Source organism: Taudactylus pleione, unplaced genomic scaffold (genome assembly GCF_031769625.1).
Source record: "Taudactylus pleione unplaced genomic scaffold, aTauple2 ptg000473l, whole genome shotgun sequence".
In the NCBI taxonomy this organism is placed as follows: Eukaryota; Metazoa; Chordata; class Amphibia; order Anura; family Myobatrachidae; genus Taudactylus; species Taudactylus pleione.
The window spans coordinates 11,456,662-11,484,322 of NW_028284875.1; the positions used below are offsets into that span (position 1 = coordinate 11,456,662).

Below are 27,661 nucleotides of genomic sequence, written 5' to 3' on the forward strand. Positions count from 1 at the left end.
CAGGGCCCTTAGTTCCCGAAGTGACAGTGGCAAAAATCCTGTCGGCAATTCAACAACAAGAGGTTAAGGAGTTTCTGATCAGAAATAGGGTGCTGTTCTCTGACGTACCTGGGAAAACCTCGGTCATTAAACATGACATCACTGACCCAGGGGTTAAAGTTAATCTAAAGCCCTATAGGTTGCCAGAGGCACAAAGAGAATTGGTGTCGAAAGAAATTAAAAATATGCTAGAGTTAGGGGTTATTGAAGAATCACATAGTGAATGGTCAAGTCCCATTGTGTTGATTCCAAAGCCCGACGGGAGTGTGCGTTTCTGCAATGACTTCCGAAAGTTGAACAGTGTTTCAAAATTCGATGCCTATGCGATGCCAAGAGTGGATGAATTGATTGAGAGAATAGGGACGGCAAGGTATTTAGCCACTCTTGACCTAACCAAAGGGTATTGGCAAGTACCGTTAACCGAGAGCGGCAAACAAAAGACAGCTTTTTCAGCGCCAGAGGGCTTGTTTCAGTACAAGATGTTGCCCTTCGGGCTACATGGGGCACCTGCTACCTTCCAAAGAATGATGGACAGGATTCTAAGGCCCCATAGACGGTATGCGGCTGCTTATCTGGATGACGTGGTCATTCATAGTCCTGAATGGCAGTCTCACTTACCCAGGGTACAAGCAGTTTTGGACTCCATCTATAAGGCAGGTTTGACAGCCAACCCCAAAAAGTGTTGTCTAGTTATGGAGGAAGTAAAATATCTGGGATACACCATTGGCAGAGGCCTGATAAAGCCTCAGCTCAATAAAGTTGATGCCAAACAAAACTGGCCACGGCCTCTGAATAAGAAGCAGGTGAGAGCCTTCTTGGGAATTACGGGGTACTACAGGAGGTTTATACCCAACTTTGCCACCATGGCAGTCCCACTGACTGACCTGACCAAAGGCAAAATAAAAAGTCATGGTAGAATGGAGTCCTGAGGCGGAGAAAGCTTTTCAGGAGTTGAAAGTAGCGTTGTGTTCCCAACCAGTCCTAATGACTCCTAATTTTGACAGGGAATTCATAGTACAAACCGATGCATCAGAAGTAAGTATAGGAGCGGTCCTGTCCCAGAACAAGGAGGGTGAGGAACACCCTATTTTCTATCTAAGCAGAAAGTTGAATGTACATGAGAGAAACTATGCCACAGTGGAGAAGGAGGCGTTGGCCATAAAGTGGGCGTTAGAGGCTCTCAGGTACTACTTGGTTGGAAGAAAGTTCAAATTGATCACTGACCATGCCCCTTTGAAGTGGATGTCTGAAAATAAAGACAGTAATGCGAGAATTACGAGATGGTTCTTGGCGTTACAAACTTTTAAATTTTCAGTGGAACACAGGCCAGGAAGCCAGCTGGCCAATGCTGACGCGTTGTCATGCGTTCATTGTTTGGGGGCTTCAGTTGTTCCGCCCCACAGGTCGAAACAAAGGGGGGGGATATGTGATAGGATCATTGGTAAAGTGGTCTGTGGCAGGTACATTTGTCCCAGATTCCTGTCTTATGTGTTTTAAACCCCCAGGAGAATGTCTGCAGTGTAGCAGGCTTGAGTTTCGGCTTTTTGAAAAGCCGGTTTGGGACCTGGGGGTTGTGGGTGAGAGGAGAGGGAGGGCTCCACCCACGGCCACTCCAGGTTTTGGTTCTCTTAGCCTGGTAACAGGCTTGTTAGGGTTTCCACCTGAGAGTGGCCAATATAAGCCTAGTGTGTTGAGGGCTGATTGTCTCACCTGGGAGAGCAGACAGGGAGTTTGCTCAGAGACACTTGAAAACCTAACTGTAAGTGTTGTGCAGTGCCTTTGTTGCTGGTGAGGGCATTAGGCCCTGCCAGGTTCTGGTAGTGAGGGAACTACCTGTGAAGTTAGTGCCCCGACAGGGCTAGGATTTATGTTTATGTTTTCTTTATGTTGTTTCTGACATTGTACAATAAAGACTGGCGCCGACCAGCTTGTACTTGCATCCAGTCTGGCGTACTGTTTCCCAGCTGCTGTGTGTGAAAGGAAGGAGTCCTCTACCCAGGAGAGGGACCCCCTAACCTAACTGTGTCACAATATATATATATAAACATTTCTTTAGCAAGAAACAAATGTGTAGTGTGTTTTTTTTTTCTTACCTTGCAATACTGGTAATGCAGCACTTTAACAATAGCCTCCGGGATGATGACGCCCAAGTACCTCAGGGTAGCCACCAGCCTCTCTTCAGCAGGGATTGCACTCCGAAGTCTTGTGTCCTGCCTTTGGTTGTGGGTGGTCACCATACTCAGCAACTCCTGGAAGGTGGCGTCATCCATGCGCAGGTAGTTGCAGTAGTCGTCCTGGTTGTTCTCCTTGATCTCCGTCAGCAGGGACATGTGAGAGCGAGTATCCCTTTGCACCACTCCTTGGTCCAGCATGCTCTCCTCCTTTGCTGGGCCCTCTCCTTCATCACCTTGACCCCAGCATAGACGACCAACACTCTATACCGATAGGGATCCATCAGCACAGAGTTCAGGAACAGGATAGAATGCAGGTAGCACACACTTGCAGGTAGAACACACGTTGTAAAAGGCAAGCCAAATACAAAGCAGAGCACAGTAGCAATGTACAGGCTTCAGCAGGTATACATCTAGCCTCACTAGTAACAGAACGTGCACAGAGTTAAAATGGCACCTGCTTTTTATACCCCCTAGCTAGCCCCGCCCATTATTTAAATTTCCAACCAATCGTGAAGATCCTCGTGTGTTGTTTGGTAAACTCACGATCTATCATGCACAATCTCACTATTTGGACTTCCGGCACGATAGATCGTGAGATCGTGTATCAAATTGGCAGCTTTTCAGACCAAGTCATGCCCACGATTGCCTGGGAGCTCCCGAGGAGAGTTCAAGAAAAATCGTACACGATGTCGGATCGTGAGCACATCGCCAAGTGTGTAGGCACCTTATGTCTAAAGGTGTGTACACACGTAGTAATATTTTTGGACGACAGAACGATAACGATATTGTTGTTGTTCAGTCATCCAAAATATCATTCAGTTTCTGCCCCAAAACGATGAACGATAACGACCATGCACTCCCGCTGGTCGTTGGCCCTTGTCATTCATCGCCCGAACCTCCAGTCCAACGATATTGTCAGGTTGTAGCAGGTTCGGGGATGAGGGAGGGAGCCCGGCACTGACCGATATCGTTCTTGATATCGTTCAGTGTTTCTGCTCAGTGTCGTTAACGACACGGAGCACACCCCTGCCGGGGACACACTGGACAATGTCGCTCATGGAGCGAAGCGTCCCGTGTGTATGCAGCATAAGATGTGTCACAGCCAGCTTACACTGTAACGTAGCATTTCGCATGCAGATACACCCGCAGTCGCACACAGAATATAGGCATGCCGCATTTCATTTTAATCAGCATAAGTTGCTTGTGTTTTCTATTCGCACAACTGTGCAAATAAGGCGCACTAGAAGGTAAAAAGTCGCACAAAAATACGCTTGTAGCGCAGGGAGGATAGAAGTCTGTGGACATATCTGTAGCATAGTAAAAACAGGCACAAAATAATTAAATTCAATAATTGATGTAATCCATAAACAACTTTATTTAGAAGAACCCTGAGGGATTCTCCTGAGAGGCCTCTCATAATTACTAATGATTTCCATCAAACTCTCCTAGGGATAAATGTGTTGGGTGGTGAAGTTAGGTTCCAAATACTACAAATACTATGGGCCTGATTCACAGTTGCTCATAAAGCATCTGCATTTTTCCATACTGTGCATGTGTTCAACATGAACATATGTGCCTCTGTGTATCCACGGTTCATAGTGTACTAAGCCGCATTTCCCCTTGATCCTAAATGGGTATAACTGGGCAGCAGTGGAGTGTTCTCACATAGGATAAGTGTGCCATGGATGCAGGGCTGAAACTAGAGGTGTGCCAGCACAGCAGCCACACAGAGCACAGGGTCCTGTGGGCAGCACCGTCGCTGCCCCACGGCACCTCCATGTGGCTTGCAGGGTGCCTGGAGCGGTTTCCTGTAGTTTTAGCGCTACTGCAGAGCCTCTGCATTCCTGCATCCTGTTGTTTAGGGTATCTCTTTGTAGCATCATTACTGTTAGCCAGGGTTGAATAAATCTAAGAATTGTCCCAAAGATAGCTCAGAAAAGCTTCACAACCATATTTACTGTATATAGAAACATGGGGAATAATCCTATAATTACTATACTGTTAAATAATTTTAATAATAAAAGTGAATACACGGGAAGGGGGGGGGGATTCAGGCAGCCGCAAGGTCCAGTTACCAGTATGAGGTGTGAGCATCACCTACACATTTACTCTACTAACTCATGTCTTATTAAATCGCCCCCATATCTAATAATAATTTGTCGTTGTCCGCCTATATTTTGTACATATACCAGAACCCTTAGATCATAGTTTTTCATGCCAAATATAATTTGTTCTAAAGCCATATTTTTTTTTCCATCTTACCATGAGACTGTGTGGCCAGTTGTGATGTTGATGCTGTTAGCATTCTTCATTTGCTTTGGTTTAGCTTTTTTATGATGGATCACAATTCCTTTATCAAACATTAGGTGTAGTCGAAAACTTACAAACTTGATCACTGCAAACAACACTGTTGTAGACACACAGTAAAGGCATAATGTGAATGTTGTTGGAGGCAAGCCCTGTGGAAAGATAGACACAGATTTTCATTTATTCTACTGCCTGAGCATTAAGATGAGATAGAGAACAAGCATGCACAAATCACTTGAGCACACAACACATAAAGGCATTTGGTCTGATTCAGCAGTGCATGCAAATCATGTGCGGCTGCAGGGCCACCCCTACCGTTATGATGGGTACGCGGCTGCATAGAGCTCCACAATGTGGAGGGCGCACCAGTGCCGCAGCTTGACTTGTGATGCAACCGCAGCCACACCTCCTCCCAGCGTTAGTGAGGAGATATGAGTGTATTATGTGTCTCAAACATGACTACCAGCTACGTTATCACAAATAAAACAAATTCTTGTTATTGTAGAAAGAGGGTAGTTGTTAAAAAAGCAAAACTAAGTCGATTCTGTTAAGTAAAGCGGCCTAGACTAGTAAGGTACTTCAAATGGAGAAAATAATAGAATTTTATAATTTTTCATTAATTTGAAAACTGGAGCCAATTCAGCTATAGCAAAGATAGGACGTGCGAGTACTCTCAAACCGATCTTAAATCCATGGCAAGAAAAAACAATTTTTGTTCCCCAGTGTTATCAGTGTGGAGAAAAGTCAGACATTTTATGTGACAGTGCTTAGACGAGGCTTGGCACTGCTCTGTCTCCTGGAGGCATGTAAGGGCGCCATGACGTCACATCACAAACATACTGACTGAGAGGATGAGCCGCTCGAGGAGCCATTGGCAGGTCAATAAATTTAAGGATTTTAAGCAGATGTATTAATTAGGCTTTTTCTTAACAGTCTGTATCGTGAGGGATATTATAATTTTCAATGAAAATATCCTTGCTATGTACTAAACTTAACTTGCAGGGACAGCGGTAGTGATGACCACTGCCCTGCGAGTTACATCCCCGGCATTGTGGAGGAGTCTTTGTGAAAGACTCCTCCCGGGGAATCTGGCACTGCGCATGCACACAGAGTGTGGAGATGGATCTTAAAATCCTTCTCCTGCGAAGCCTCCATAGGCATAAAGTGGTTTACACCATTTAAGGATGACATAAACCAGCGGGGCCAAACTCCGAAAAGCTTTGCTTTTCATAGTTTCGTATGTAGGGGTCAGATTGCAATCCCCATTGATGATAATGTGGACTGCGATCTGCACCGATTACTGTGAAATCTACTATATTAGGCTGTTAGGCCCTCATTCAGAGCCACTCGCTATTTGCGGTCGTTCGTTCTAAAACAAGGGGTGGCTATTCAAATGAACCGTTCGCTGTTTGCGGTCTGTTCACGCCTCTATGTCTGAACGAGCGAGCAAAACTTGCGTTCGTTTTTTGGAAAAATACGCCCCCTGGCCGCTCGCATCCTACGTCATGTCCGCTATTTATTAGATTAATCGAGTACATCGACAAGGGTATGAACTGCTCGCTATTCTTGTGGTTGGTGTTTGCTACCACAATTTTGCGAGCAGTTCTGACTCTAAAATAACCCAGTGACGTGGTCAATGACGCTGCTGTTTTAAATATGCACACCCATAAAACACCCGTTTTGACCTTTAAGCACGCCTGCGTTCTGATTTCCACTCCCCATTTTCAAGCACCTTCCCCTGTTACCACCCACATACGCCTCTTTCTGTCACTCAAAATAGCAGGCATTCGCTATTTTGCGAGCACATGAATTTCGGCCGCACTGACTGGTTCGCGCATGCGTATAACGATCCATACGCATGCGCAGTTGCGCTAACATCGCTCGGAACGAACGAGCGGCCGCTTACGAGCGACTCTGAATCAGGCCCCTAGTACAAAGCGGTGATACATAAAATTATGAAGAAACTGTTAAAATGGAACTTAAACAGGACTGATTATTAATAGGAACTTATACAGGACTTGTTATTATTACTATTTTTCATTCATTTTTTTGGATCTATTGTCTTTTTCTTTTTTGCACATAATTATTATTATTATTATTATTATTATTATCATTACTTACATGTTTTTTTCCTTTATGAATTAATTTTAAATTCATGGTGTATTTATTTATATTTGTTTACTGTATTTGCATTTTATAGTGAATATATGCTTTTATTCAATTTTCATGAATGCAACAATATTGATTCAATCTAAGCTGTATACAGTCATATATATTTTATCTATTTATTTGTCAAAGGAAACAATTGGTCTTGAAAATACATCCTGCTAATCAATATGCACTCTGCCTAGAAAACAGTTCAGACAAATTGGAGGTTTTTGTATATTGCTTATATTTGGATATCTATTTTAGCGCTGGTCATCTCTTTATTATATGTACTTTGGGGGTCATTCAGATCCGCTCGCAAGCGGGTCGATGTTGCCCCACTGCGCATGCGCACGACGGAGGGAGCTCCGTCATGCGCATGCGCGAGACCTGGATAGCGACGGGCTCTCCGTTGCTCTGGGTCTCGCACCAAAGGGGGCGTGCTGTCGATGTTGATTGATAGCATGCCCCCTTTGGTGGGCGTGCCGGGGGCGTGGCTGCCAGACGGAGGCGTTCCCATGGGAACGCCTACCGTCTGAAGCCGGCCGCACTGACATCACTAGTGATGTCAGTGGGAGTGATTTTGGCTCTGATAGAGCCAAAATCACTCCAGGGTTTGCGGCAGCGAGACCCTACCGCAGGGTCTCCGTCGCAAGCCCGATGGTCGCAATGGTCTTGACCATCGCGACCATCATCATGGACGCTCGCATAAGCTGTGGGTGGTCACCCACAGCTATGCGAGCGTCCAGGAGGACACTCCATTTTCATGTAGGAGGGCCCTGATTCAGAGCGAGCGCTCTGGTCAGAGCGTTCGGCTCTGAATCAGGCCCTTTGTTTTGGAGTTTGACACCCTCCCTTGAACCAGCAGTTTATTTTGACAGCGCCATTTTGTTTGATCTTTGGGGGTCATTCAGACCCGCTCGCGAGCGCAGTACGCTCGCAAGCGGGTTGATGTTACGCCAATGCGCATGCGCACGACAGAGGGAGCTCCGTCGTGCGCATGCGCGAGACCCGGCTAGCGACGGGGTAGCCGTCGCTCTGGGTCTCGCACCAAAGGGGGCGTGCTGTCGATGTTGATTGACAGCACGCCCCCTTTGGAGGGCATGCTGGGGGCGTGGCTGCCAGACGGAGGAGCTCCCATGGGAACGCCTACCGTCTGAAGCCGGCCCCACTGACATCAGTAGTGATGTCAGTGGGAGTGATTTTGGCTCTGATAGAGCCAAAATCACTCCAGGGCTTGCGGCAGCGAGACCCTACCGCAGGGTCTCCGTCGCAAGCCCGATGGTCGCGATGGTCTTGACCATCGCGACCATCATCATGGACGCTCGCTATAGCTGTGGGTGGTCACCCACAGCTATGCGAGCGTCCAAGCGGCCGCTCCATTTTCATGTAGGAGGGCCCTGATTCAGAGCGAGCACTCTGGTCAGAGCGTCCGGCTCTGAATGAGACCCTTTGTGTTTTCTATTATATCAGTAGTAGAAAGACGCCTAATGCATGCTTTTGTTGCAACTAAGATGCATTATTGGGCAAAAAAGACGCTCGGTGCAAGCTCTGTTCCTCAGGACCTGACAGCTCACACGCCAGGTGTCTTGCCCCGCATTGGCGTATTAAGGCTAGGTTATCTGGATACATCTGTATATACGGAATTACTAATGTTTACGATAGTACAGTGATGGGGAAAAACAAAGAAGGGAGTGTAGTTGCCGCCATAGCACAGAAGTGGGAGGTTAGGGTTAGGCACTCCTAAGGAGGGTTAGGGGGGTTAGGATAGGTTAGTAAGTACTCACCTACGGATGATCGGGATTTCCAGTGCTGTCGGGCTGCCGCTGCCGGGATCTCTTCATTTGTCTGCCTGCCGCTGCCGGAATTCGAACTCCCGGCCATGCGGCCGGCGGGATTTCATACCACTCCCCTCATAACCCATGGTGGAAGTCCTCATGAGAAGAGACGTGAGGCGCAGCACTATCTTGCTGGTAAAGACAATGGATGGAACTGTCGGCCAAAGCAAACGAGGAGGACTGAAACCTGATACTCAGACAGTTCCATTTACAGAACTTTGCATGTGACCAGCTTAACTATGGGCCTGATTCAGCAAGGAACGCACAGGAGAGAACGCACGCACTTTGCCGATGTTTTCACACTGCGCATGCGTATGCATCGCAATGTCCGTGCGTGAACTAGCCAGTGCGATCGGGTTAGGGTACGCAGACTACACGCAGTGTGTACGCAGACCCTTCCGAAATTGATTGGCAGGAAGTGCCATTTGTGGGTGGTGAAGGGGGGTGGTCAGGCGAACGCAAGCGTGCCTGTGCATTGGGACGCTGTTATAGGGGCGTTCAGAATTAAGGCAGTGTGGCGCCATACGCAGCCATAACGTAAGCTCTACACAGGAAGCGGCCAAAATCCTGCGGAAGCTCAGGTCAACCACTAATATGCTAATGAGTTCGATGGTTCTCGATGTTTACGCTACAGTATCTTGTATACTGATCAGGCTTTGAGTAAAGATGGGCGGCTTAATATGTCGCTGGGCATCTGTATCTTGTGCTGCAGTCTCCGTGCGTATGCATTGATTAGTATATTCTCGCAGCGGACGGGTGCGTGCGTTCTCTCCTGTGCGTTCCTTGCAGAAACAGGCCCTATGTTACCTTAAACTGGGTGCACACTTAACAGATGATGGTTGTTCATACACACTGAACAACCATCATCTGTCATCTGGCCGCGTGTCCCGTTTTCTGTGGGGCATGTCACGACCCCCTCCCCACGGGCCTCTGTTGCAAGTGTCAGCCGACCGCCCGTGCACACAGCACGATGCCCCAATAAATTTACAGATCATTTGGACACAGCCAACACGATATGTCTCTGAACAACGTTGTTCACAGGTATATAGCTGGTACACACTGGCCAACGCACACAATGTATATTGGCTGCTCAATAGATCGACCAATATATCTGCCAGTGTCTAGCAAATGCATTTATAGGGTTGACAGTAGCTAATAGGGTAGAGGAGCCTTTTCAGCTTGTTTGGGATACAGGGCCTAATTCAGACCCGCTCGCGAGTGCTGAACGCTCGCAAGCGGGTCGATGTTGGCCCAGTGCGCATGCGCACGACGGAGGCGGCTCCGTCGTGTGCATGCGCGAGACCCGGACAGCGACAGGCAAGCCGTCGCTCCGGGTCCTGCTACAAAAGGGGCGTGCTGTCGATGGTGAGTGACAGAACGCCCCCTTTGGTGGGCGTGCTGGGGGGCGTGGCGGCCCAGACGGAGGCGTTCCCATGGGAACGCCTACAGTCTGGGGCCGGCCCCACTGACATCACAAGTGATTTCAGTGGGAGTGCTCTCGGCTCTGATAGAGCCGAAAGCACTCCAGGGCTTGCGGCAACGAGACCCTACCACAAGGGTCTCGTCGCAAGCCTGATGGTCGCGATGGTCTTGACCATCGCGACCATCTTCCTGGCCACATCTTCCTGGTCACCCACAGCTATACGAGCGGCCAGGAGGCCGCTCTAAAAATGAAGAAGGACGGCCCTGATTCAGAGCAAGCGCTCTGTCAGAGCGTCCGGCTCTGAATCAGGGCCACAGTTTGTTGAAGCCGGATGATTGGCTGAGACCTAAATTGTAAAAATTTAAATCTGCACAACGCCATTTTATGTTGCCCCTGACGACGCCATCTTGCATCGTCAGCATGAAACCATTGTGTGCGATGCTAATATGCTATTATTAGCATTGTGCGACTACATTGCTACCGCATAGTGGGGGTCATTCAGACCCGCTCGCGAGCAAAGGACGCTCGCAAGCGGGTCGATGTTGTGCGTATGCGCACGACGGAGGGAGCTCCGTCGTGCGCATACGCGAGACCCGGCGAACGACGAGGAATACGTCGCTCGGGGTCTCGCACCAAAGGGGGCGTGCTGTCGATGGTGAGTGACAGCACGCCCCCTTTGGCGGGCATGCCGGGGGCGTGGCTGCCAGAAGGAGGCGTTCCTATGGGAACGCCTACCGTCTGAAGCCGGCCCCACTGACATCAGTAATGATGTCAGTGGGAGTGATTTTGGCTCTGATAGAGCCAAAATCACTCCTGGGCTTGCGGCAGCGAGACCCTACCGCAGGGTCTCGTCGCAAGCCCGATGGTCGCGATGGTCTTGACCATCGCGACCATCTTTTTGGCCGCTCGCATATGCTGTGGGTGGTCACACACAGCTATGCGAGCGGCCAGGAGGCCGCTCCATTTTCAGGTAGGAGGGCCCTGATTCAGAGCGAGCGCTCTGGTCAGAGCTTTCGGCACAGTTGCGCTGTTTAGCAAAGCACTCTACACATAAAACGCACCACGCATATTAGCAACTATACGCAATGGGCCTGATTCAGAGCCGCTCGTAAGCGGCCGCTCGTTCGTTCCGAGCGATGTTTGCCCAACTGCGAATGCGCACAGATCGTAATACGCATGCGCAATCCAGTCAGTGCGGCCGAAAATCGTTTGTTCGCTAACTAGCGAATGCCTGCTATTTTGAGTGACAGGATGAGGCGTATGTGGGTGGTAACAGGGGAAGGTGCTTGAAAACGGGGAGTGGAGATCCGAACGCAGGCGTGCCAAACGGTCAAAACAGGCGTTTTAAGGGTGTGCATAATTAATACAGGAGCGTCATTGACCACGTCACTGGGTTATTTTATAGCCAGAACTGCTCGCAAGATTGTGGTAGCAAAAACCAACCACAAGAATAGCGAGCAGTTCATACGCTGGTCGATGTACTCGATTAATCTAATAAATAGTGGACATGACGTAGGATGCGAGCGGCCAGGGGGCGTATTTTACCAAGAAACGACCGCAAGTTTTGTTCGCTCGTTCAGACCTAGAGGCGTGAACAGACCGCAAAGAGAGAACGGTTCATTTGAATAGCCACCCCTATTTTCTGGACGAGCGAGCGCTAATTGCGTCCGGCTCTGAATCAGGCCCAATATCCCCACACTGACACATTGCACATTTACACAAAAAGGTTCCCTAGCATTAAGGTTAATATTAAAGGTTTTATATTTTGTCAAATTTATTGTGAAATGCAGGTATTTGATATCTAGGGTTTAGTACATGATAAGCAGACCGTGTTTGGTGCTATTCTAAACCTCTGTTTATTTGCAGATTTCCGGTTCCATCGGCAAGGAGATCGCAACATGCATCTGCGAATTATGGATCATAGAGAGATAGGCATTGAAATGTACTCTGTAATGTAATGTTTATTAGCCAGTTTAGACTTGTTCTTCGATGGGAAAATGCACACAAAGGACCTCATTCAGAGTCGGTCGAAGCGGCCGCACGGTTGTACGGGAAAAGGGACCGGATATGCAAATGATTCCCTCGCAAGTTGCGTCCCTAAGTTCGGATTGGTAGCTGGCCGACCAAGGGGAGGAAGCGGCCGGAATTTAAAAAAAAACGCCCCCTTCTCGTACGCATTGCACGTCATCTCCGGGCATATAAGGATTAATCGAGACCATCGGGAACCATCGGAACTGGTCGTAGAGCTTAAGGTTGACCATACCCTCTCTTAAGCTCTACGATCATGTCAGTGTAAAAACCTCCCATGTCACATGTGCCATGACACTACTTTGTTAATTATGCACTCCCATAAACCGTATGCACTCCCATAAAACGCCGTTCGCATAATTAGGCACGCCTGCGTTCGGATCTCCACTCCCCCATTTTCAAGCACCTTCCCCTGTTACCACCCACAAACGCCTCAATCTGTCACTCAAACTACCGACCTGGCTGTGTTCAAGGAGAGAGAAATTTCTGATCGTAGCGGCTAGTTTGCGCACGCGCATTGTGAACTTTACGCATGCGTAGTATAGCGAACATCGGTGGCGTACGACCGTGCGGTTGCTTCGACCGACTCTGAATGAGGTCCAAAGAGCTGTTGGAGGGCTGAACTATTACAATAAAACTGACCTATGAACTATATCGTAACAGAAGAACCAGGAGGATTATCCCAACTCGTTCTATTGTATTGCCTATCTCTGCAAGGGTACATATGCAAGCACTCCAGATCTAGTAGTTAGTCATCTTTTCTTTCTGTTTCATAGTTGATCCTGGGATATCTGGATCCAGAGCGCATGCATATGTATCGACTGTACCTTGTATTCTGTATAACCTTTGCGCTAATTGTATTATAGATCAAGGCGTGTAACTATATGCTTTTTTATGTGAATAATAACTTTTGTGCTTTGGAACCACACTCAAAGTCTGGAAAGCAATTATTTCATATGCGTACGCAACGCTAAATAGCAACTTTAGGGTATAAAGGTTTAATAGGAATTCATAGTAGTTAATAATGCCTTACTGTACCTTTGTAATACCTATCAAGGGGAGAGGATATAACAGCTAATGATGCATGTTCCACTGGTACTGAAAATGGAAGATTCCAGGGCCGGACTGGGACTAAAAATAGGCCCTGGAATTTAAAGCACACAGGCCCACCTCGCGTCATCATCCGGCTCCTGGCATAGACTCCACCCCTTACTATTGCTGACTCCTCCCACTCCTTAGTCTATGCTCTTCCAAATATAATTAATATTAGAACAACATACAAGTTATACATCATTCTCTGTATTAAAATACACACAACAGAGAACATCCTGCAAGGGAGTAAAACATTTGCCATAGTGAAATATTTGGTATTTGGTTGCTGTTAGTTATAGCTGGCACTTAATTGATGTAGATCACACACAAAGAAAAGGGAAGGCATTTTCCCAGTTAACCAAGCCCTAGCTTAGCAGTTGTAGAGGATTAGATAGTGTTCACTGTAGGATTTTTTTAGGGCAGGGGTGTAGAACACAGAAGACGACACATCTGTGCACACCAAAGCAGTATCTACACATTTTGATGTCCTGTGTACATAAACAGCATTGGTGCCGCCATCCACAACTGAAGCAGGGAGAGCGCGCGTACCGAAAAAAAACGAAACGGTGTGGTTTCGTTGGGAAGGGGAATGAACACACAATAGTACTCACAATTCAAATTATGCCACACAGTAGTACCCTTTAGTCACATGACACCACACAGTAGTGCCCTTTCGTTACATTACACCGCACAGTAGTGTCCCTTATTCACATTACGTCACACAGATGTGCCCCTTATTTACGTTACGTCACACAGTAGTGCCCCTTACTCATGTTGTGTCACACAGTAGTGCCCCTTATTCAGTTTATGCCACACAGTAGTGTCCCTTATTCACATTAACTCACACAGTAGTACCCCTTATTCACGTTACATCACACAGTAGTGCCCCTTATTTGTTATGTCACACAGTAGTGTCCCTTATTTATATTATGTCACACAGTAGAGCCCATTCACGTTACGCCACACAGAGCCCATTCACGTTACGCCACACAGAGCCCATTCACGTTATGCCACAAAGTAATACTCCACAGTAGTTCCCCTATACCACAATATGTCATGCAGTAGTAATGTCCCTTACACATTATGCCACACACAGTAATGCCCATTATAACATGTTATGCCACACAGTATTACCCCTTATAACACATTATACCTCACACAGTAATGCCCCATATAACACATTAAACCTCACAGTAATTCAACTTACAAAACACTATGCAACACAGTAATGCCCCTTACACATTATGACCCCCATCCCTGCAGAAGCCTCTCACCTCCGCTCCCCCTGTGTATGTCCAGCATCCTCTGTCCTCCCCCTTCAGCAGACGAATTTAGTACCAGGCCACCAGCGCACCTGCATGCAGCCTCAGACATGGAAAGACAGCGTCGGTGCCATTTCATATCTTGTGCTGGTCGTGAGTCAATCGGAGCTCGTGGACCGGCAGCCGCTACTGATTGGCTGCTGGTCTGCGATCTCCAATTGTCTTGAGACCAGGCACCAGATTAAAAATGATGGTGACACTGTCTCTTGAGGGCTCACTGCATGCTAGTAAGCAACACCTCTGACAACCGGGCCCCTCCATCGGTGGCACTGGCCGTACCGGCCCATCTGAATACCCTTCTGGTATTTGCCAGAACTGCCAGATGGGCAGTTCGGCCCAGGTACATTTTCATTTATGTGGAGGACAAAACATGTGAGCATAGATTCTTCTGGCTTGGAAGCCATGTGGCAGTCATCGGATATTGCCAGTCTTGTATGAAAACCTAATTACAGTGCCCAATTGATACCCACAGCTAGCTTTCAGGTCCCCTTTGAGAGTGTTGGCAGCTGTCCTGATTTATATGAGGCTTTCTTGCAGTCCCAAATGACAGGTCTTTTTACTCTGATGTGTGTGGAATTCAGGGGTCTATTTAGGGTAGGAAGTATGATCCTCATCATGGCACCACCTCCATTTCAGGGTGTCCTGATTCAAAAATCCTAATATATAATGAGTTAAATATGGCAAAGAATAGTACTTTATCAAAAGAAATTAAACTTGAATAGACTGTTGTACAATGAAGTGATTGTTACAAAAATTTTTCAGAATACATGACATTTTTGAAGTCGTCTTGACAAAGAAAAAATCTGCCTAGCATGGCTCTCATGCAGGGAAGCCTGCTGTGCCCCCCCCCCCCCCAACTAGTGCCGTTGAGAGCCTAGCCGGGCCTGGCTAATGGAGGGGGTGTGTCCTAATCACGGGAGGCGTGGCCACGTCCCCTTGAAAAATAAATAAATATTTATCACTTTTTCAGCTCTGTAAGCCCCCCAGCCCAATGCTAAGCTCCCCCCCTCCACAGCCATAGGAGACTGCTCCGGCTGCTGCAGTCTCACACAGCAGCCCAGCACAAGCTGTGTGCTGAGCTGAAGTGAGGGAGGGAAGGGGGGGTTCATGCCACCTCGGGGCCCCTGCTGGGCCCCTCTAGCAAGCCCGGGTAAACTGTACCCGCTCCCCCCCCTCTCGGCGCCCATGCCACCCCTCAGTCCCTATCAGTACACTTGGGCAAGACAGTTCTTATCAGTGCGGCTGATATCATCATTATCAGTACTCACTTGCTCTAGCCACATCCCTGGTGCAAAAGATACATCTTAAAGCAAGGTTTAATTAGGTATATGCACAACTATGCATGGCCCGCAATTCTGTTGACATGCCCTCTCTGAATTCAGCCTACATGCGGACAACCCGTTGTGGCTTTTCATTTGCAAGCTGAATCGTTTACGACAGTGGTTCCCAAACTTTCTTGCACCACGGAACCCCAAAGTATTAGCATAGTTTTCACGGCACCCCTGGGCCAAAATTTTGTATTCAGAAATTATTTAATAAAGTAGTAAAGTTAAGTAAATTGTGCTCACCTGTCATCCTTAGGTTCAGTTATTTGGTGGTGGACAGGTTTGAACTTCTGTTTGTCCACATATTTACATTACACTGACCATAAATAATTTGATTTGTTACTAGACCACCATCCTGAGGCACCCCTGCAAGTGTCCCGAGGTACCCCAGGGTGCCTCAGCGCACAGTTTGGGAACTACTGGTATACGACTAAGCATCACTTGCACTTGCTCAGCTCGAGAGCATTGGTCTGCAAGATTTGCTAACCCGTATATGTTTGTTCATTGAAAGGAAAAAGGAAAACTACAGACACATCCCAAATAATCTGAAAAGCACTCTTCTATTCTTCCCATGACTAATCACTGCTGAAATGATTTTCTCATCAACAGTGGCGAAACTTCATAACTGGCGCTTTTCAACAGGAGATACAAAATGGTTCCGGCACTTTCTAAGATCTATTCCAAAAAAACTTTTTGATCGTGTTCTCAATGTATTCAGAAATATGTGAAAAAAAAGCGAAACAACAATACTGTGTGATAACGTAAACATTTTTTGTTTCTTATAAGAGACAGATATGCACTCACCATTCAAAGGTGGGTGATAAGCATAGGACACAATAGTCACTGTGGTCCTACGGTGGTTGCAGAACGCAACGTAGATCTTGTCAATGTTGTCGGTGAATCGCTCCAGAATGACGTATATCAATGGGGGAAACACATATGACAAGTATCCATAGTGCAAATCACTATAGCCAATACAAGGTCCTACAAGAGGATGTAGTATACTCACCTTGAAAGGGGTGTGATAAGAGCCTTGGCCATTTATTTTTTAAAAACTATGGGCCTGATTCATTATGTATCGCTATTGCGAACACAGCTACGATTACGCACGCAGGTCCACTGCGAAAATATGCTAATGTTTGCAATCGCAATGCCGTCGCAGCCTAACATAAGGACACCCACATCCCCTTACTCACATCCGTAATACTTAGCAAAATAACGAAACAATCGGTAATATCGAGAACTATCATAGCCTCACGCACAGTTGCACAAGGTTAGACCTTACTGAGAAATTGCTAAGCTCGTCGCATGCAGTGGGAGCTCATGCTGCATATACCATCGTAGTAGCAAATTTATGCACACCCCTGTAACGGCGTTCAAACGCACTGACACGCCTGCATTTCGCCAACCACCCCCATCACCACCCCCAAACGTTCACTTCCTGTCAATCACTCTGTGATGGGTCTGCGTAGACGATCGCAGTATGATTGCAGTGAGTCATTTGCGCACGGGCATTGTGATGCATGCGCAGAACGCAACAATCGTCCATCTGTGTGCGTAATCGCAGTTGCGATCGGGAAAGAATCAGGCCCTATATCTGTAGTTTTTTTGTGAATGGATGTAGAGTCTGTGGCTCTCAATACTGGTCCTTGGATCCAGAATTAAATGCTCTTACAAATTCAGTTAATAATTTGTGTTTATCAGTCTATGGGGCATATTCAATTAGATGCGAAAAGCCGTTTTCGGCGGAAAAGTATCGCTGATGACGTAATTTCGCCAGGCGAAAACTTATCCCCGTATTTAATTCCAAAGACTTTTCGCATACGCAGAAAGTCAATGCATTGGCAAAAAAGATTTGACTATGAAAGCAGGCGGAAGAAAGTGCAGAATTGCGGTTTTGGGGTGCAAAGGTGGGGTAACCATCCTGCACCCTTGGGACAGGCCCCCAAAAGTTAACTGCGTCAAAAAAATCATTAAAAATTTGAAGAACAACCCAAAAAATTACTTTGAAAACGGGGGTGAAAAAGTACAAAGTTGGGGTACAAACTTCAAAATTAGCTAAATAAGCTTTTGGGGGGGGTTGCAAGTAGGGGGGAGGTATTTTTTTGATTGCAGGTGCTTGATAAAGGTGTGTTTTATAAAACTTCACTTTAGCGATTTTTAAACATGCTTGCACCCATTTTCATGTACCCCAAATTTGCTGGGACTAGTTATTTTCTCGCTAAAAAACTGCTAAATGCTATACTTCACAACTTGTGCAAAGATGCTAATTAGCAGCTAATGAGAGCATTTAAGTACCCAAAATAGCTTCAGCAGGGCTATTCGGGGGCATCTACATTGATCCCCGATGTTAGTGCATCTTTTGGGGAGCGTCAGGCTGTTTTCCCCAAATCTGACAGCACTTTTTCACCTGTTTGAGTTTCGCCGGGTGCTGTTTTCGCGTCCTTTGGAATTGAATTGGGGCGAATAACGGGGCCGCGCACTGAAAGTTTTCACTTCCAAAACACGCGAAGTCGGCGTAAAGTACGGCAGGCGAAACCTTTCCCACTTTTCGCGTCTAACTGAATATGCCCCTATAGTGGTGTGTTCAAATGACACCAAATAAAACTTTTCAGAAAATGAAAAGAAGAATTTACATAAAAATGAATACAATAAATTTCACAATGAAGTTACTTTCTTTTATTTTTTAATTATAATAAAAAGTTGATCGCACACAGAAATACAAGTGTTGTATATCAAATTAATCTGCATGCTCTCCTGGTGTGTCCTAGTGACATTACATTGCGACTAAGGAACTGGTGAAAAAGAAGCAAAAAACACCAGGCGCTAGCAGAGTCGCTCGGGACCTGGCGTGCCAAGAGGGGCTGTTTGGCGCGGCTGCGGCAGGAATGAATCAGGACTACTTCCTTTGTCCCAAGGAGTTAAGCCACTGCTCAGCACAAAAAAACTCTGCCCTTATGTTTTAAAATATTGTTCTCTAGTGAAAAATATATAGCATTTGCTCTTCTGCCATCTTTGTAACCTCTTATGATCCAGTAATGTTGCCAAGATGATGCAGCAGAGGCTGCTGGCTTAAAAAATGACTATATCAAGCCTATTGAATATGGTAGTATCTTCGGGAGAGGTAAATGCTTTACATACTCTATTAGACATGGTATATAGCGAACACTTATAGATAGAGTAAGGGTTGTATTACCTAATGTAACCCTGCTCTCTCTCTCTCTGTATATTTGGAGAGTTCCTTTAAATTAGGCATCCTCATGTAGTAATTTGACCAATCAGAACCGTTCTGACATTAGGCTAATTTGCGCTTTAATAATGCAGAAATCATGGATCACTAATATATTTATGTGAGTCCCTGAAGCATTGCAATACTTTGGCACTTGTCCAGATCAGTCTCATGCGTTCTATGAATGAGACTGGGCATCTGCAATATCAGGGAAGGTAAAATCATTTAGTCACACACTCTGGAGCTGTAGGAGCCCCAAGGGTGATATAAAGGCCACTGACTATGGGCCTGATTCAGACCCACTCGCGAGCGGCTGTCTGCTCGCAAGTGGGTCGATGTTATGGACTGAGCATGCGCACGATGGAGGGAGCTCCGTCGTGCGCATGCGCCAGACGCGACGAGCGAAGGAAAGTCCTTCGCTCGTTGTGTCCGATCAAAGGGGGCGTGCTATCAATGTTGATTGACAGCACGCCCCCTTTGGTGGGCGTGCCGGGGGCGTGCCTCCCTGACGGGGGCGTTCCCACGGGAACGCCTCCCGTCAGAAGCCGGCCCACTGACATCACTAGTGATGTCAGTGGGAGTGATTTTGGCTCTGATAGAGCCAAAATCACTCCGGAGCTTGCGGTTGAAAACCTCAACCGCAGGCTCCGGCTCGCAAATTAGATGGTCGCGATGGTCTCGACCATCGCGACCATCACAATGCACGCTCGTATAGCCTGTGGGTGGTGACCCACAGCTATACGAGCGTCCAGGAGGACGCTCCATGAAAATGGAGCCCGGCCCTCATTCAGAGCGTGCGCTCTGCTCAGAGCGTACGGCTCTGAATGAGGGCCTATGTGCCTTAAATATTGCTTAGGGATTCCACCCCATGCATTATCCCCTTGTAGAAATGATCTTATGGAAATACGCATAACGCAGAAGTTTGTCAACTTTCCTGCATTATTCTCTCTCCCTTTTGAAAGTGTGGTCTGCCCCTAGACAACTACTCAGAATACGAGAAGGAGCATGTGCATTACATTTGCTGGTTGTTAAAAATCTGAAATATGCACTAGGGATGACCATCGACCATCAATGGCGAATAACCATAGATGGTTTGCCACCGATGGGTGATGGTTTTACCATCGATGTTGGATATCCAATGGTACTCCGCCACTGATGGCAGTGAAGTAGCAGTGGAGGGGGTTTCCCACGGCCCACATTGCGCCGTGAAGCCCTGACACTCTTTTTTGATTGTTCTGCTGGTCGCTTCATCACACAGCAAGGACGTCTATCGATGGCTCCCTTCGATGGTTTCATGCCATCAATGTTAAGTACTGATGGCATAATCAATTTAGACCATCGGTGGTTAAATCTTAGGAGAGTAACTATACTCAATAGTAGAAAAATGTACTGCAACTATGGCCCATATTCAATTGTCGACGAAAAGTCTGAATCCGCGAAAAAGTATCGCGGGTGCGAAACTAATTGAATACAGGCCTATAATTGGAAGCACAATGTGGGGAATATTTATAAGCACTTTTCTAGATGTTTCTAGATGTTAGTGTAAGAGGAGCTTGTTCACCAGAAGGGAGCACTGTCTTGATTTTGTTTCATAGACAATATCTGATTGGGACCATCCCATAAAAAATGCCAGTAGTGATGAAGGGCCAGGGACAACAGCTAGTATGACTATACCCTGGCCAGCAGAGGTGCAGACATGTTCATATAGCAGAGATGCTACAATTACTATGTACAAGTAATGCAGAGTACCCACCTAATTATATAGCAGCACTGCACAGATCACCAAATATGCATATATTGATAACCCTCATACTATCAGAAAGCAAACTTAAAAATACAATAGCCAAATGAGTCCATATGTTTATCTAACAGTCATGAGAGGAATCCACGTCATCATGGACCAGCCATACTGTACGTATTATTTATATATACTGATCATCAATAATCTTGTGTTGTGCTGTGATGATACGATTTGCATTACCACGCCCCCACATAATGTTATCCTGGATCTCCCAGAGGGAAGCAGAAAAAGTAGGTATGTATAGCTCTCTGCAATAGGTCCATTAGTGAGGTTCTCTTTTCCTTGCCAGATGAATGGGCACCAATCCAGAAGAGACTTCCTCATTAAAGCATAGCTCCCCTGCCTCATAAGCACTTGCGTGACTGTATAGAGGAATCCATATGGAAGTGAGCAGTACATAGCATGTGATCCAACTCAGAAGCAGAGTTAGGTCATTTACAGCGCACACTAATATAAATTGTTTGTTTTTCTCCCACATGCAAACTGCACTGTGAAAAAAAACACACAAAAGGGACTGAGGGGTCTATTTACTAAGCAGTGTTAGGAGACAGAATGAAAAGTGATAAGAAAGTGATAAGGTGCCAGCCAATCAGCTCCCAACTGTCATCTCACAGGCTGTGTTTGAAAAATGACAGTTGGGAGCTGATTGGTTGGCACCTATTCACTTTCTTATCACTTTTCACTTTGGGCCTGATTCAGACCTGCTCGCAAGCAATTGAGCGCTCGCGAGCGGGTCGATGGTGTGCTCTGCGCATGCGCAGCGGCCGCACCACGCGTGCGCAAGCCCCACAGTGAGAGAGAAAATCTCTCGCTCCGTGGCTCACTACAAAAGGGGCGGCTGTCGATGCTGATCGACAGTTCGCCCCATTTTTTAGGCGTGGCGGGGGGGGTGGCTTCACAAACGGAGGCATTCCCAAGCGAACACCTGCCGTTTGTGGGTGGCCCCACCAGTGATGTCAGTGAGAGAGCTTCCGGCTCTATTAGAGCCAGAAGCTCTCTGGGGCTTGCGGCCATGAGACCCTACCACGAGGGTCTCGTCGCAAGCCTGATGGTCGCGATGGTCTTGACCATCGCGACCATCATCCTGGCCGCTCGTAATAGCTGTGGGTGGTCACCCACAGCTATGCGAGCGGCCAGAAGGCCGCACAAAAAAAAAAAAAACGCCCAGATTCAGAGCGAGCGCTCTTTCAGAGCGCCCGGCTCTGAATCAGGGCCTCTGGGCCTGATTTAGACCCGCTCGCGAGTGCTATGCCGGCTCCATCATGCGCATACGCGAGACCCGGACAGCGACGGGCAAACCGACGCTCCGGTTCTCGTAACAGAGGGGGCGTGCTGTCGATGTTGAGTGACAGCACGCCCCCTTTGGTGGGCGGGCCAGGGGCGTGGCTGCCCAGACGGAGGCGTTCCCATGGAAACGCCTACCGTCTGGGGCCGGCCCCACTGACATCACAAGCGATGTCAGTGGGAGTGCTTTCAGCTCTGTTAGAGCCGAAAGCACTCTTGGGCTTGCAGCAATGAGACCCTACCACAAGGGTCTCGTCGCAAGCCCGATGGTCGCGATGGTCTTGACCATCGCGACCATCATCATGGCCGCTCGCTATAGCTGTGGGGGGCCACCCACAGCTATGCGAGCGGCCAGGAGGCCGCTCAAAAAAACCAGAGGGCCGGCCCTGATTCAGAGCGACCGCTCTGTCAGAGCGTCCGGCTTTGAATCAGGCCCTCTGTCTCCTAACACTGCTTAATAAATAGGCCCCTAAGTCTCTTTAATAAGATGACTTTTTATTATGTGCTCATCTATTTCCATTGACTTTTACAGCATACAATAAGAGGTCCCATTTAAAGATACTCTGCAGCAGATTCAATTATGCGCGTAAGCCACCAGAGCAAATCCCAGCGAATTCTGTGCCTTGCAGACTATGGAGGTACAAGCAGAATCTGCCTAACAGAATATGCGGAAGAATATATATATGCGAGACCAACATTGCCATGTGACTGGTTCATATAGCCCACCAAGAACCTTCTAAGCCTGATCCAGAGGTGAGAGTAAAGCAGGAAAGAGCAAGTAATGCAGAGTAAACACTACACGACGTGTGTACCCAGCGACGGGACGATGCGATGGGGCAATACATTGCGCCTTCCGTATACACTGCACGATGCAGTGGAGGGCGGCGATGTGTCATTCCATGCTGCATTTAGCAGCATGGTGTTGTTCATTGCATTGTCCCATCTGCTGTACAGCACAGCAGATGGAACGATGCGATGACTGACCTGCGGGCACGTGCAATCGGGGGTACACACTATGTGATCTGCATGATATATCTTCCCCTCCCTTTTAAAATGTAAGCTCTTACGAGCAGGGCCCTCTACCCTCTTATGCTTCTCCCTACTTTAGTTTCATCTACTTCTTACTCACCACTAGGGCACCTAACACTTGGCTGCTTATACCGCTGTTGCTTATCTGGGTATTATGGTCGCTAATGTAACAATATATATTATCCATGTCCTGGTCCTGTAGTATATTGTTCTGTAAGTCACTTGTCTACAACTTGTTTATGTACTTTGTAAGGCGCTGCGGAACATTTGTGGCGCCATAAATAAATAATAATAATAATATATCTTTCCGATCCATGTATTGTGCAATTAAAATTGCATAGCGTGTACCCATCTTAACTGTGCACCTTGGCAAAACAGTGTTGTACTGTAGGGGAGGGGGGAGCACATTTTAAACGTGCAAAGAGATTTAGATTTGGGCAGGGTATGTCCAAACTCAAATTTAAATTGCAGTGTAAAAATAATGCTGCCCAGCATTTGTGGGCTACATGCAAAAGTAGCCGGTATTTACCCTGCATGCAAAAACGCAAAAAAATAAATGTATTCAGACCCCTTTAATTGCAACATGGTTTGTCCAGGTGCACAGTTACTTGCTCTTTTTGCTTTACTCCCGCCTCAGAATCTAGAGCTATGCGCAGTATGCACCTGTGAAAATTACGTATTCGGAGGTTTGGCCGTTTATGCACCAAGCTCCGGAATGCGATACATTCCATGGCTTGGATTAGGTGGGCAAAGCCATCAACGCCACTAGGTGGCGGTCATTACACATATTACACCCGCCTCTGCAGCAGAGATATCCCATCAGATGTACCATCTTTAGATGGCGTTGCCTAATAGAAGCTTATGGGCTTCTAGTCGCAAAATGCTGTGAGATGAATCCAAGCAGATTCCTTCCAGTACCCCCTGTGGCGCATGCGCAGAACGACTTCTGTGTCATAAACTCGAAAATCTTTCTATCGCAAAGGACAGCTCTTACTGGGATGCACGCTCCCACTGGTCGTTTCTGACATCAATCATCGCCTAACCATCTCGGTCAAACTGCCGATAACGACAGCTTGGGCATGTTCAGGGATGAGGGAGGGTGCCTACACTGAACTACATATCGTACAGTGTAGGCAGTACAGGGGATCAGGAACAACTGTACCATTACGATGTTGTAATCGTACTCTCTTTCCATTGTCGGGTAGTCACCTCTCTGTCTATCCGTTTATACCCAATCTCGTTTTATTACTCTTTTGTTGTAAAGTGCAAATGAATGTGTGCTATATAAATAATTGTCTATAATAATAAATACACATTATTTTCCCTAACACCACACAGAAGTGTGCAGGAAAATGAGTCATGTGTGGCTACTGTAATATAGAGTTGGGGAACATCACACTGGTGCATCACGCTGACTAGAATTCAACAACAGATAGTAAACTCATGGTTAAATCCTGAATGTTCATTGAAAAGATAGCAATGTTGAAATGAGAAATTATGAACAAAGTCACTCTGCAGTACTGCATAGAAAATGTGCTGTTCCGTGCAACTCTGCAAAATGGATATTTCCCGTGTTCCATTCTAGATGTTCAGCTAGTAAGGAACAGAGAGTAATCAGAGCTCTGGATATTTCATATAATAAATGTTGTGCTGAGAGACTACAGTAGCTGCACTCTTATCTAGTATCATCTACTCCAAATGCAAAATAATGAATAATTCACATTACAGAAACAAGAATGTGCAGTGTTTGTTGCAAAGAAAAGGTGATTAAAGTCTGCACTAGAAAAGAGGTATTATTCTCTCTACTTACCAAATGCATAGCTAGAGGTAACAAGAGCAGGAAAATCCATAGATATAAGTGACAGATGTTATTAAATCGGCTATCCTCGGGATCGTGGTACCATCCTCCTGTCAGTGCAGCCCAGACACCCTGCCTGAGTATCTGCAGGACATGAGATCCCATTACTGCTGCAGTGACAGCGCCGGCAGAGATATATAAATGCTATAATATTATAGGTAATACTGACAGCAACAGCCGGGCAACGCAAGGCCATGTATGGCGCATCCCGGCCAAGTCATGCTAAGGGATTGACGCAACTACTAGATACTGCAGCTGCCATGTACTGCGAACCGAGCTTCATCCAAACCAAGGGCACCACTGAGCATAATGTAAATGCAGGTGTTATAAAGCTTATACAGGCTGCAGTTCTCCCGAAAACCACTAGGTGGCGGTCATTACGATTATATTACACCCGCCTCAGTCTCCGCAGCAGAGACAGAGAGATATCCCCATCAGATGCACCGTCCCCAAGAATCAAATACAGTAGCAGATTATATTCCCCCTCTATGCCCACATGGACAGTAAGGAATGATGTTGGACAGTTACTGATGACGCCAGGGTACAAAAACTGAAGGGGATCTATGCACTTTGATAAATAATACTTTAATATGCAGAAATGCTGCGCTTCCCCCATATTTAACATGTATTATCTTATTGAGGTTACTTTGGTAAATGGAGTAATAAGCGGAGTGCTTCATACATCAGTCCCAGTCCGGGATATTGCCATAAGTAAATAATAACAGGCACATTAGGGAGGAATTATAGCACTGTATAACCCGTGATCAATGGGACATGGTTGATAAGCAGCAATCTGTGGCTTTCGGCAGACTAGCATAACCTACTGTGCTGTGTGCCTGTTGGTATATGTTACAGGTAAGCAAGTGGCGGTGGCCCCTACACTAAAAAACTACAGACAGATCACTAGCTGGTGTCGGGGATTGATCCGTTCCTGATCGATTAGCTCTCCCTGGCACGATTCTCCGGGCGTCTGTATCGGCAATTGGCTGCTGTGCCTAATGAGAGCGAGATAGCTCACAGTCACTGTCCACCGTTTGGACGTCAGCTCTGTGCATTGCACCATGTATCGCTCTCTCAGACCTCTGCAGTTGCTCAGGCTGCACGCCGCTAATAACAGGCAGCTGCTGCCGGCAGTGGGGCGCATACAGACGCCAGCTCTCAGACACGTAAGGATGGTAAGTGGCGCATGGTTGTGTGTCCTCCGTGGTGTCAGTGCTAAGGTCACCTTCCCTGCTGAGAGCGCCGGGCATGCCTCCTCTGCCAGCAGTGTGTGAGAGCGCCGGGCATGCCTCCCCTACCACCAGCCATGTGTGAGCACCGGGCATGCCTCCCCTGCCAGCAGTGTGTGAGAGCGCCGGGCCTGCCTCCCCTGCCAGCAGTGTGTGAGAGCGCCGGGTATGCCTCCCCTGCCAGCAGTGTGTGAGAGCGCCGGGTATGCCTCCCCTGCCAGCAGTGTGTGAGAGCGAAGGGCATGCCTCCCCTACCAGCAGTGTGTGAGCACCGGGAATGCCTCCCCTACCAGCAGTGTGTGAGCACCGGGCATGCCTCCCCTGCCAGTAGTGTGTGAGAGCGCCGGGTATGCCTCCCCTGCCAGCAGTGTGTGAGAGCGCCGGGTATGCCTCCCGTGCCAGCAGTGTGTGAGAGCATCGCGCATGCCTCCCCTGCCAGCAGTGTGTGAGAGCGCCGGGCACGCCTCCCCTGCCTGTAGTGTGTGAGAGCGCCGGGCATGCCTCCTCTGCCAGCAGTGTGTGAGAGCGCCGGGCACGCCTCCCCTGCCAGTAGTGTGTGAGAACACCGGGCACGCCTCCCATGCCAGCAGTGTGTGATAGTGCCGGGCACACCTCCCCTGCCAGCAGTATGTGAGGGCACTGGGCATGCCTCCCCTGCCAGCAGTGTGTGAGAGCCCCGGGCATGCCTCCCCTGCCAGCAGTGTGTGAGGGCGCCGGGCATGCCTCCCCTGCCAGCAGTGTTGTGAGGGTGCCGGGCATGCCTCCCCTGCCAGCAGTGTGTGAGGGTGCCGGGCATGCCTCCCCTGCCAGCAGTGTGTAAGGGTGCCGGGCATGCCTCCCCTGCCAGCAGTGTGTGAGGGTGCCGGGCATGCCTCCCCTGCCAGCAGTGTGTGAGGGTGCCGGGCATGCCTCCCCTGCCAGCAGTGTGTGTGAGTGCCGGGCATGCCTCCCCTGCCAGCAGTGTGTGAGGGTGCCAGGCATGCCTCCCCTGCCAGCAGTGTGTGAGGATGCCGGGCATGCCTCCCCTGCTAGCAGTGTGTGAGAGCAAGCTGGGTAGAAGAACACATCTGTAGTCATGATGTCCTGGATACTTCGTTGAATGAGGACTGGTTTCAGTAGTGTATTACACACGTCATCCCATACTTGCCAACTCTCCCTCAATGTCATGGAGACTCCCTGAAACAGGCCAGGGGGGGGGGGGCGCTGCTCTGTGGTGCCACACACAGCAAGGGGTAGAATCCAGGGCCAGCCCTATCATTGCGCCAGGTAGGTACGCAGCTACTTTGAGCGCACCCTGATGAGGGTGCACTTGTAGAGATCGGCTGTTGGCGCGGGGCCCCATACCCCACTGCTACACCGGCTACCAATCTTTACAGCGTTGCCCGCCTCATTGTGGATGGAGCAGAGTGGGCTCGTGGGCCTTTCCAGCGGAGCAGCAGAACAGGGGCGCCACTGCATAGGTGGCGCAGTGCATTCTATTCCCTGCAGGCCGACATACAGTCTCTCCCAGAGCATCATTATTGTACCGTTCCCACTCC

General features: G+C 47.9%; 1 protein-coding gene and 1 long non-coding RNA gene across 4 annotated transcripts in view; one reads left to right on the forward strand and one right to left on the reverse strand.

Moving 5' to 3' along the window:
* PCNX2 (pecanex 2) overlaps nt 1-24,999 on the reverse strand; it is a 449,190-nt gene extending 424,191 nt beyond the window's left edge. The window contains exons 1-2 of the mRNA XM_088448947.1: nt 24,847-24,999; nt 4,476-4,672 (exon numbers count right to left, since the gene is read on the reverse strand). Of these exons, the coding sequence (XP_088305073.1) occupies nt 4,476-4,672; nt 24,847-24,999 (350 nt within the window). The remainder of the gene's footprint in view (nt 1-4,475; nt 4,673-24,846) is intronic.
* A 396-nt stretch (nt 25,000-25,395) lies between these two features.
* The window catches only part of LOC148503978 (uncharacterized), a 29,812-nt gene continuing 27,546 nt past the window's right edge, over nt 25,396-27,661 (forward strand). For 2 of the 3 annotated variants that reach the window (XR_015869934.1, XR_015869936.1), the window contains exon 1: nt 25,905-26,069. This is a non-coding gene — a long non-coding RNA (uncharacterized LOC148503978). Of the gene's footprint in view, nt 25,436-25,904; nt 26,070-27,661 lie in introns of those variants that run through there. The other variant, XR_015869935.1, reaches the window with a different exon arrangement.